At 56.3% G+C, this 11,759-nt stretch overlaps 1 protein-coding gene across 1 annotated transcript in view; it reads right to left on the bottom strand.

Moving 5' to 3' along the window:
• Positions 1-11,759, bottom strand: part of LOC103306818 (RING finger protein 112-like) — a 62,593-nt gene that overhangs the window by 40,644 nt on the left and 10,190 nt on the right. The window contains exons 13-15 of the mRNA XM_065590976.1: positions 11,291-11,495; positions 5,596-5,606; positions 1,324-1,338 (exon numbers count right to left, since the gene is read on the bottom strand). Of these exons, the coding sequence (XP_065447048.1) occupies positions 1,324-1,338; positions 5,596-5,606; positions 11,291-11,495 (231 nt within the window). The remainder of the gene's footprint in view (positions 1-1,323; positions 1,339-5,595; positions 5,607-11,290; positions 11,496-11,759) is intronic.

The raw sequence follows: 11,759 nt of genomic DNA, 5'->3' as shown, positions 1-11,759 counted from the left end.
GTTTTTAGTGTCCTAAAAACCCAAGGGTCTGGTCTGTGCTCACCTTGTTAACCTATTGGTTGGTATATGATTCTCAAGCCTCCCCAGGAAACGGGGGGGGGGAAGACGCTTGGGGGGAAATTTGAGGGGAGTTAGGGCTCCAAGTGGCCCCTCCCTGAATGTTTGTTTAAATCACTTGGTGGTGGCAGCAATACTGTCCACGGACAAGGAATTTGTGCCTTCGGGAAGTTTTTAACCTAAGGTGGTAGAATATAAACTTAGGGGGTCTTTCATGTGGGTCCCCACATCTGTACCCCAGAGTTCAGAGTCGGGAGGGAACCCTGACACTCCCCAACTTCCTCCTCAGAGTTTGAGTTTCTGGGAGTTCAGGAAAATCAGGGTCTCTGGCCATGAGCAGCTCTGGGGCTCTATCACCTGCCCAGCAATTGCGGTTCCAGCTCTTAGCTCAACTCTTCGAGATACAAGGGGGTCAGGGGTTTTAGGTACCAGCCATGTCTCTACCACCCAAAGAGTTATTCCTGCTACGATGTGAAGCCTTTCCATCTTTGCCTTCCAGCTCCATCCAGGGCTGTCATGCTGACTTGGCCAACAACAATGTCATCAGAGTGCCCCCACACCTGGTTCTATACCGTGTGGGTTGCCCGCAGGGGATGCTCAAAAATATGGGCCACAAGTACTAACCTTAGTCCAAGTTTACCCCAATGTCCCCAAACTAGCTGCAGCTATTATGCAAATGATGTACGGACATGCTCAGACGACTTCCTTTGCTCGCCAGTAGGTTCCATCACAGCGACTGATCAGTTACCTCTCCCCCCTGCATCTCTCTCAGGGTCAGATCACAGGGCTCATGTGGGGATGTATCATCCCTACACCAACCTAATGAAAAGTTCCATGAGGAGGTAAGGGTCACGATGGGACACTTGCCAGGTAAACAAATCATGGCCTTATGTAAGGCCCCCTGGTGGTCTAGGATTATATAAGATGATCATGGCCTTATGTAAGGCCCCCTGGTGGTCTAGGATTATATAAGATGATCATGGCCTTATGTAAGACCCCCTGGTGGTCTAGGATTATATAAGATGATCATGGCCTTATGTAAGGCCCCCTGGTGGTCTAGGATTATATAAGATGAGGTAAACAAATCATGGCCTTATGTAAGGAACGGTTGAACCAATCGGTGTGGGGCTATACATGTGATAAACACATGATTCTCCTTCTTGTCCAATCCGTAGATGTGTGATTATTGCCTAATTGTGTTATGTAATGTTAAGAAAAACTATAAAAGAAAGCTTGTAATAAACAGAATTGGATTCAGCTTGCAACCACATTGGTCGTGTGCTTTATCCGCTCCGCATGGGACCCCACAGGCTCACACGTGTAACCGTTCATTTTCCATGACCCTTATACATTATTTGCCTGAACCTCTGAATCTCTGCTCTGTTCAGAAACATAGGTCTGGTTGACACTACAGAGTTAGGGTGACACAAGGAAGCTCAAGTCGACCTCACTCTGGAAGGTCTACCCTTAGATTTCGCTTCCGCCAGTGTAAATCCCCCCCCCCACCCCCCACGCTGTGGCAACAATAACTCCGCCTCCGCGAGTGGCGTAGAGTTAAGGGTGATGTAGTTCGGTCAACACAGTGTCAGTGTAGATACTTCAGTGCTTATGTGAACTGTTCCTGGCTAAGTTGGTCGACTTAATTTGGTCGTGTAGCCATGGCCATAGTCCTGCTTTCACTACAGCTGTAGCCCAGTGTGGATCCTGTGTTGAAATTGTTCCAGCTGCTGCGTCGTGTCCCTGGGGGACCTGGGAGTTCTGTGCGTGTCCAGTGGATCCGGGCTGGATGCTCCAGGGGGACACTCAGGAACACAGGGGGTCAGGGGCTGCCTGTCACTAACCAGCCCACACAGGGCGAGGATTGCAGGGCCCGGGCAGGCAGACCTTGTGAGGATGGAGGCTGGTGGTTTCCAGGAGCTGATCCACACTAGCCCCAGACAAAAATGCTTAGGTGATGGAGGACGTTAGCACTAGAAAGTTAGGAAAAACAGACACAATGACAATAGGGTTTTTGGCAACTGCATCACATTCTTGACTCATATTCCATTTGTCATCCACTGTAGCTCCTGATCCTTTCCAGCTGTACACCCACCTCGCCACTTCTACCCCAGTCTGTAGCCGGGCCTTTGGTTTCTCCTTCCTAAGTGCGGCACTTGGCCCTCGTCTTTATGGAATTTCATCTCGTTCATTTCAGACCAATTCTCCAATGTGTCAAGATCACCTTGAATTCAAACCCTGCCCTCCAGATAGCTAAGCAGAAACCAGCCGCCATTCACAGCTGGAATGGCCTAGCAAGGCAGCGTGAGGATGGGTGTGGTATAAACACCTAGCTAACTAGTTAGATCTATCTATGGACTATGCTCCGTCCAGCTATCCAACCATGTCCCCTCTCAACAATCCCTGTTTCCGGATACCCCTAAAAGTTCTGTCTCCAGCTCTATATGCTTTCTCTCTGTCTCATTATAGGTGAGGGTGGTAGAGATGCCACCAGCCAAGGCTGACCGACACTTTCTATTTTAAGACCTTGTTTTCAGTTGCCTATAACTTTGCCAAACTGTAGCCGCTGGGGCTGAAATTTCCCAGGACAGGTGTCTGCCTCCAGACGAAGATTTGGGAAAGTTTCTCTAAAATGGGTCAATGGTTGCTGGGCTCTTCACCTCACAGATCTGCCCCCTGTTATCCCAGCCCTGGGTCCCTGCTCCCTACAGCCTCTCGCTCCTGACCCGCAGTCCACTGCTATCCCAACCCTCGGCTCCCCCCTTCCCCACCACAGCTCTGCTGCTGCAATTCACCCTGGGGAACAGACTCGAGCGCAGACCCGTTTGTCTCTGATGGTTTCCCTCTGCCTCCCTCGCTCTCTGCGTCTCTCTGCCCAGAGTGACGGGCTGGCTGCTCCCACCTCAGTTTTTATTTCAGTCTCTGCCTTTGGTCACTGGATGCCCTGGACGTGGCTGAGGAATCTTGGCTCCTCTCCCTAGAAATATTTGTAGAGGGGACAGTTGGCACAAGGGTGGAGCCCTGGGCAGGTTCCCGGGACCCTTGGATGGGGTCTGGGCCCTCAGCATTGGGGTATCGGGGTTGAACTAGGAAAGGGAGAAATGGTGACACCCCCAAAACTCCTCCCACAGCTGGACCCCCCTGCACTTGAGACCCCAAAACAAGGGGCTTCTCACAACACCTTGCACCCGTCCTCCCTGCCCAGCTCCAAGCTCAGACTAGCTGCAAGACAGCCAGTGAGGGGGCAGGGCAGAAATTTCCCATCTAAGCAATTTGTGGACTGGAAACTGGGTTTTTTTCCTTTTCCATGCTGGAAAGAGCTGAACCTTCGCTGAGGGTTTTTGTTTCAGTTCGAGAAATGCCTCGTTTCGGAGAAGAGGAAGCAGCTGCGGTGTTATCACCATACGGCGAACAGGCGTTGGCCAAACTGTTCAGTCCTGGGGCGCTCACAACGCCCGGCACTTCCAGTGCCCTTTCAAGCGGGTGCATTTCCGGACCCTGCTGTGCCGGTGGCAGGATCGCCCCCTCTGGTCTGTTCCCTGTGGCTGGGCATCGCGCTGGATGGCTTGGTCCCTCCTACCATGCGCTGGGGACGGCAGCACCAGCAGCAGCATGACCAGCTGGGAGCAGAGCCCCACATGAGCCCTGGGTCGGGACAGCCCCACTCAGCCACTGGGGAGCGCAGCAGCAAACAGCCCCTGGCCTCCGGGCAGCTGGAGCCCAGCTGGAGTCACCCACATGAGTGGGGTGCGGAGTTGGCTTGACCCCAGCTGTGTGCTTCCAGCGGAGCGGCTCCTGGCTCCGGGCCCAGCATTTTCCTGTGTCAGCTCTGATCCACAGGAAAGTGAAAGTAAAAGCTCGTGGTCCTTCATCTCCCTCCCCTCCCCTGCCTGCTGAGAGCTGCCCGTCCACCATTGGCCCATTTCAGTGTAGCTGAGGTCTGGTCCTTGCTGGGCCGTTCCTGTTGGGATGGAAGCACAAGGGAACTACTGGAGTGAGGAGGGTGGGGTAGGGTTACCATATTTTGTGCCTCCAAATGGAGGACACTCCACGGGGCCCCGGCCCCGCCCCCACCCCAACTCCGCCCCTTCCCCAAAGTCTCCGCCCCCTCCCCTGCTTCCCGCGAACATTTGATTCGCGGGAAGCCTGAAGCAGGTAAGGGGGGTGTGGGGGGAGGAGGCGCGGCCCAGGCTGGCCCCCCCGGCGGCTCCAGCCTGGGTCATCTCGGGCCCTGGGGTGCCGGCCCCGGCCAACCACCCCCGGCCCGCCCAGCACTGCCGGCCCCCGGGCCCCCGGCCGAGCACCCCCGGCCTGCCCAGCACTGCCGGCCCCCGGGTCCCCGGCCGAGCACCCCCGGCCCGCCCAGCACCCCCCAGTCCCCGGCCCGCCCAGCACCGCCGGCGCACCCCCCGGCGGCCCAGCACCAGCGGCCCGGCACACCGCCCGGCACCGCCAGCCCCCGGCCGCCCGGCGCACCCCCCGGCCGCCTGGCACCGCCGGCCCGGCGCACCCCCCGGCCGCCTGGCACCGCCGGCCTGGCGCACCCCCCGGCCGCCCAGCACCGCCGGCCCCCGGCGGCCTGGTGCACCCCCCGGCCGCCCAGCACCGCCGGCTCCGGGCCAGCCCCCGGCCCAGCGGCGCCGGATTTTCCCGGACATGTTCGGCTTTTTGGGATTTCCCCCCGGACGGGGATTTGAGTCCCAAAAAGCCAGACATGTCCGGGAAAATCCGGACGTATGGTAACCCTAGGGTGGGGGGTTATATCCAGCCCTTCCTGCAGCTCTGTAGCAACCCCGGGGGTGACTGGGAAGCCGATGGGGAAGGGCCCCACAGCTGTTCTGATCTCGGGACTTGTGCTCTGAAAATCGTCAATAAATCGGTTTTGCAAATTCTGTCTCCTCCCGGCAGCAGCCGCAACCTGCCCTGCAGCAGTTGGCGCCACCTCCCGCTAGGGCCAGTCCTGCCGCCGCCTCCCACCAGCTCCACAACTCGGTATTAGCTGTGGGCTGGCAGAGCGTGGGGGCCGCCCGTCACACCAGGTGCTGCACAGCCCCTCCCGACAGAGATCCAGACCACTGTTCTGCAGGGTCCTGCACAGACCCTGCACTTCAAACAATAGCTGGGCCCCTGTCATGCTGGGCCCTACGCAGGACACACACACCCCCAGACTGAAATCTAGATCCCCATCGTGCCAGGCCCAGCACTGACTTCCCTGACCAAGTGTGACAAAGTGGGAATTTTTTGTAATATTTTTATGATCCCTCGGTGTGCCTCAGTTTCCCCGGTGTGCTGCATTGTTACTCCATTGTTACCTGCACACATAAGGGCTCCAGGTATAACCTGGTTAATTTAAGTACCCACACTCTTTCCCAATACGTAGGGCTCCAGGAGAAAAGCACCTACCCTTACCTGATTCATAGGGCTCAGGGTGTAACTAACCTGGTTAATTTAAGTACCCACACCCTTTCCCAATCCGTAGGGCTCTGGGTGTATACTACTTCCACAGGTGTGCAGGGCCTTTCACCAGTGAAAGAGCCTCACACAGTAATATCCTGAGCCTCTATTAACAATTACCAAGCCGAATACACATTAAGCCTACAATGCCATGCTCACCAATCTGGATCACGCAGGCGGACTTTCCCTGTTGGCCAGGCAAGTTTGGTCTCATCCGGGTCCTAGTTGGTGCCCGTCACGGTTGTGCAGAAGATTCTTCAGCACTGGGAGCCTGTCTACACTGGCGCTTTACAGCGCTGAAACTTGCTGCGCGGGGGTGTGTGTGTGTGTGTGATTTTTTCACACCCCTGAGCAAGAAAGTTTCAACACAGTAACTTGCCTGTGTAGACAAGGCCTAAGACACTGATGTGTAGAGGTCACAGCTGAACGGTGGATGGCGACTGACAATCAGCCGGGGGGCAGCGGAGAGGCGTGATAAGCGGACAGCAGGGGGCGGCGGAGAGGCGTGACAAGCGGCCAGCAGGGGGCGGCGGAGAGGCGTGACGAGCGGCCAGCAGGGGGCGGCGGCGAGGCGTGACGAGCGGCCAGCAGGGGGCGGCGGCGAGGCGTGACGAGCGGCCAGCAGGGGGCGGGGGAGAGGCGTGACGAGCGGCCAGCAGGGGGCGGCGGAGAGGCGTGACGAGCGGCCAGCAGGGGGCGGGGGAGAGGCGTGACGAGCGGCCAGCAGGGGGCGGGGGAGAGGCGTGACGAGCGGCCAGCAGGGGGCGGCGGAGAGGCGTGACGAGCGGCCAGCAGGGGGCGGTGGAGAGCAGTGAGCAGGCGGACGGCGAGCGGCCAGCGGAGCGAGTAAGATGCCTCTTTACCTCCCCGAACCCAGGGTGGGAGGTGAACTCTGCGGATGCACCTCTGAACCCTGAGTCTGCTCTGACCAAGGGCAGCAACTGTGAGTGGGGAACCTGAAGGGGAAAGGACACTCCCCAACCTACTTGGGGGTGGGTCTTTTGCTCATGGTTTATGTCTATGAGCCCTGTTTGCGGTGTTTTCCCAAATTAATGCCGAGTTACTTCCCTCCTTTTATTAAAAGTTTCTTTTCTACACTCAAACTCTGTGCTTGCGAGTGGGGAAGTATTGCCTCTCAGAGTGGGGACGTATTGCCTCTCAGAGGTGCCCAGGGGTGGGTGTACAACCCCATCCCACCAATGCGCCTTCTGGCTACATCTCAGCAATTTCCCCTCACTCCACGGACTGAGATCGGGGCCTCCTTTGTGCTGGGGTTGGAGCCTCCCATCTCCGCAGCTGCCTATGAGGTCCCATCTACTACCCCAAAACCCATAGCCCTTGGGGCAAACCAGGAGTGTTCCTTGGGGTGCCCCTGGCTGGGGGTGCAGCCACCCTCCCCGCGGACTCACCGTCTTCCTCAGATAGAAAGCGTGGTATTGGCAGGCTCTGTCCAGGACTCTCTGGTTGTGGAAGGTGACGGCCATCTGCACAGGGAGGACACGGCTGGGGTGAGCCGCAGTTTGTGGGGCCCTGTCACCACCCAGTGGCTGCAGCTCCCACCGCAGCAGCCTCATGTAACAGAGCGAAGCTGTTAGCTGATGTGGCAGCCGCTTGGGGCTTCTGGTACAGCTGTTCTCCAGTCTGATCCCCACGGCAGCCCAACCTCAGCTCCCTCCACCTCCCCGACCTGCACTTTGCATCTGCAGCACGTTCCTGTAGCCAAGGACTTTGCAAACCCCTGTCCCAGCCGGGCTCAGACCCAAAAGCACATCAGTGACACTGGCTCTGATGGTATTTGGGGGCTTTTATTGTTCGCCAGGTGGCAGCTGGTTTGGGTGTGAATCTCAGCTCTTGTTTGGGGGGGGGAGGAAGGGTATTGTTCTGGGCTGGGTTAAATCTTGTCATGAATCATAGAATATCAGGGTTGGAAGGGACCTCAGGAGGTATCTAGTCCAACCCCCTGCTCAAAGCAAGACCAATCATCAGACAGATTTTTGCTCCAGATCCCAAAATGGCCCCCTCAAGGATTGAGCTCACAACCCTGGGTTTAGCAGGCCAACGCACAAGCCACTGAGCAATCCCTCCCCACAACAGAGGCACTTTGTTTAGCTCTGAGCAAGGAGTGTGGTTCAGTTGGTTAAAGCGGTTGGGAACGCCCACCCCGGGGTTTTATCCTGGCTCTGAGAGGAGAGTGTGTGTAGTTACGTGCTCTTGTAAAACCTTGAATTTATTCCCCCCGTGTCTGTTGCATTTGTCTGCATGCCAAATGGATTGCAGGAGTGCCCTTTTTTGCTGCTTTTAGCTGTTTTTGGGCAACTCCATGTTTTAATGCATCAATTCTAGGTGTTAACCCGCTTCATTTTGGTTTTTTACTTTGAAATTCTTTTTTATTCACTCCCCTGCAATCGAGTCCAGCTCCTGTCTCCTAATGTGCTCTGTGAACTGTTCCAGTTTTTCCTTCATCTGATTTACCAGTTCAGGGAAAGGACTGTGTGCTACTCTTTCCTTCTGTGCACTTACTTGTCCTGTGCTGACAGGCCCCCATCTAGGTCTCAGTTGAAGTTTAACCAGAACCTGGCTTTTATTATAAGCTGGTGGTTGCAATGCAGTGGACCCCATTTCATCTTTTCATTTTGCTAGGGCCCCTTTTCCATTTCTGTCCCCATTCCTCAGACACAGGGGAGCGACCTGAAACCTGCTGTTGACCACAAATATATATAACAGGGGCCGGCACATCTCTTTTGTAGGTTTCTTACAGCTGTTTTCAGTGTTTTATTCTGTTCCTGTGCTGTCTGGCTGTGGGCTGCTTGCTGCCCCGCAAGGAGAGTGAGAGCAGGCCAGGGCTTTGTAGCATCTGCTGAGTCTTTTAACACTTTTGTTGTTTCTTTTACTTGCCCCGCCAACTTTGTGGCCTGTTGTCTTAACCATTTAACAGCCATGGTTATAGTTTGCAATATTCTACATTTCAAGGCGAGTTTCTGCTCTAGCCTTACAAATTTCATTCCATGTCTCTTCCCCACTATGTTTTTTAGGTGCCACAAGTACTCCTGTTCTTCTTTTTATGTTTTTTAAATTCATATGAATCTCTTTTGCTAGCAACCCAGCGGGTCCACGAGTTATCAAACTCTGCAGGGATTTGCAGGGAGGGTTAAGGGGGTTCCCTAGCTCGTGGTTTTCCGTCATGTTAGATAACGATTCCTACAACGGACAGCTTACTCACCAGATCAGCGGTCGGGGTCACCAGTGTTGTCAGACGCCACCGGTGTGGTGCTCTGCTCTGTCCAACGTTGATAACAGTCGGCTGCGTGCGTGTGTTCCCTCTGTGTGCTGCCCCAGCTCTGCGCAGATCACTGACACAGCAGACCCCGAGAGAACCTCCAATGACCACAGACTCCAATAAGGTATGAAGGCACCCGGCCCGGTTTATTATCAAATGAAACACAGTCTCTAGCTCCCCAGATCAGATGTCTACAGTTCTGCTAGTACATATGTGCTCCCTGACAATGGACCGGCTCAGTCAGTGGTGGGACTCTCCATTGCCCCCGCCTCGCGCCCCCCTCTAGCCGAGCTCTTCTTCTCCACCCCCTCGCCCAGCCCGTCCCTCGCTCATGTTCTTCCCTTCTTTTGCCAGCTGTGTTCTTCCCTTGCAATTGCATGTCCTGAATAAAGCTGTCTCTGATTTTGTTGCTTCCAACCTGAGCGTGGAGTTCGTTTCTTCCACAACACTTCCAGAGTCAGGTCGATGTGAGCTGCCTTGTGTTACGCTAGCCAGAGCCGTCCCATCCATGGGATGGATCGGGGCAACTGCCCCAGGCCCTGTGCTTTGGGGGGCCCCGTGCTTCTGGCCTTGTGGTCCAGGGTGGCCTGGGGGGTTAGCGGGGGACCTGGCCCAGGCAACAGCGAGCGACCTGGCCCCACCCCACCCTGCTCTGCTCCATCCCGCCAGCTCCTGGCGTGGGAGGGGGTGGAAGAGGTGGGGTGGTGGTTTAGGGAAAGGGGTGGAGTGGGGGCAGGGCCTGGGCTAGAAGTGGGGGGTGTCCTGGCTGCGCATCCCCCTAGGGACAGCCCTAACCCTAGCTCTATAATGCCAACCAGACCTAAGTTTCTGAACTGAGAACAGAGATTCAAAGGTTCATCGACGTAGTTAATCAGGGCTATGGAAACCGAATGGTGTCGTGTGAGCCCTGTGGCCTGAACCCTACGAGAGACGGGGGGTAACTGAGTGGCTGCTCTGATGGCATCGACTGGAGACCAGGGGCAGTTGACTGAGCACATCGATACTTCATTTGCATGTTAATTGTAGGCAGTTTGGGGACATTGGGGTATCATTGGAATATGTTTGGACTTGGGGCTGTATTTTGGAGCATGCCCTGCGGGGAACCCGCCTGGACAAGGACCAGGCGTCAGGTCACCTCGACGACTCGGTTGTTGGCTGCGGTGGGGTGAGAGGCTCTGGATGGAACATGAGGACAAGCAGAGAGAGGCTGCAGGTTTGTGGAGGGAATCAATTTTGGGGCGTTAGAGACTTGGCTGGTACTTAAAGCCACCGATCCCCTTGTAGCTAGAAGAGCTGAGCTGAGAGCTGGAATTGCCTTGGGCAGAGCTCACCAGGGGGGCCAGTTTTCCAGATGTTAGAGCCCAGCAACCGTTCCGGGTGACTGAGCCACCACAGGAGAGCAGAGGCACGTACCAGAGCAGCAGCCGTCTGCGGCAGCCTAGCGACTCCTGTGAGGCCTGCCTGTCCTAGCTGCTGGAACCGCTATCGCTGGGTGGGCCGTAGAGCTCCGAAGCTGTCCATGGAGCAGGGACCCTGATTTTCCTGAACTCCTGGAACCCCAAACTGTGAGCGAGGAAGTTGGGAAGCCTTGAACTGAGGGGGGGGGGCAGAACAAACTGAGTTCAGGCTCCCCTTTGTTTGAGACTGTGACTGATGCACCCTGAGGTACACAGCGGTGGAAGGCATTAAACTGTAAATATACGTCCCCAGTTCAACCCGGCCCTTCCCTTCCCTTTCCTGCCCTCAGCAAAGTTCATTTCTTCAAACCTCTGTGCTGGCGAGTGGGTATAGACTTGCCAGGCAAAGGCGCCCAGCGTGGTTACAGGTTCCCAGACAACTGGGGGGGCTAGAGCCAAAGGTTAAGAAATTGTAGAGAATCCCCTAAAATAAGGACCCAGCCCTTGTTGCTGATGCTGATGGTGAAAGGGCGGCACGTACGCAGCAAAAGTGTAATGCACTTCCTAGAGTGCAAACGTTAAAGGGTAAAGTAGGTTACCTCACCTAAACCAGGCTCCTTGCATCTCTGACCAATCCCTGGGCCAAATCTTGCTGAATCACTGTCCTTTTGCTTTGGCAGTGAAGGATACAGGTGTGACTTTCTGTACCTCGGGGGAACACCCAGCACCCCATGTTCATCCTTATAATATGATTATGTGGTATCTAATGCAAAGTTTGTCACCTTAGTCGTCACCCCAGACTGGCGGGGGGGCGCTCAGATCAGAGGAGCCTCATCGGACTGCTCCTCATTGTTGTCCCCCTGCTCCCTTTGGCCGGCGGTGGCCTCGGCCCTCTCCTTATCCTTCTGGGAGATATTCCCACCGACTCCCCCACCCACGCCCCCGCCTACACACATCCCAGCCACGGCGCCCACTCCAGCGCCAATGGCTGCCGCCTCAGCCATACCGAGCGCAGCAGCGGCGACCCCGATACCGACAGCTCCCCCGACCGGTGCCAGGACCACCACCCCCGTGCCAACGCCCGCCGCAATGACAAATTTCTTGAAGCGCTTCCTGTAGGTCTCCAGGAAGGTCTCAGCCTCCTGCTTCAGCTCCGCCTCCAGCTCCGTCAGCCGGGCCTCTGTCTCCGGCGCCGGCTGCTGCATGTCCGTCCGGCACCGCCACAGCAACTGCTCGCGCCACTCCGCGAACTGCTGCGCCATCTTGCTGGGCTGCACCTTCAGGCAGTCGAACATGTTCTGGGAGTCGCCGTCCTGCGCCCTCCGGGAGAGGAGATGGCCAAGAGCATTAAAAGGGGCAATTGCTGCACAGAATCCACCCACCCGACCTAAGGAGATAGGGGCCCCCGTCACATGGCACAGACCTGGACTGAGATTGGGGCTCACATCACACCGGGCGCTGCACAGACCTGGCCTGAGTCTGGGGTCATGTCACACCGGGCGCTGCACAGACCCTCACCAAGTGAGATCAGGGCTCCCATCGTGCTGGGCACAGCACAGCTTCCCTGACTGAAATCG

The sequence above is a fragment of the Chrysemys picta genome, chromosome 4 (genome assembly GCF_011386835.1).
Source record: "Chrysemys picta bellii isolate R12L10 chromosome 4, ASM1138683v2, whole genome shotgun sequence".
Lineage (NCBI taxonomy): Eukaryota > Metazoa > Chordata > Testudines > Emydidae > Chrysemys > Chrysemys picta.
This window is presented reverse-complemented; position numbering and strand designations above follow the sequence as displayed.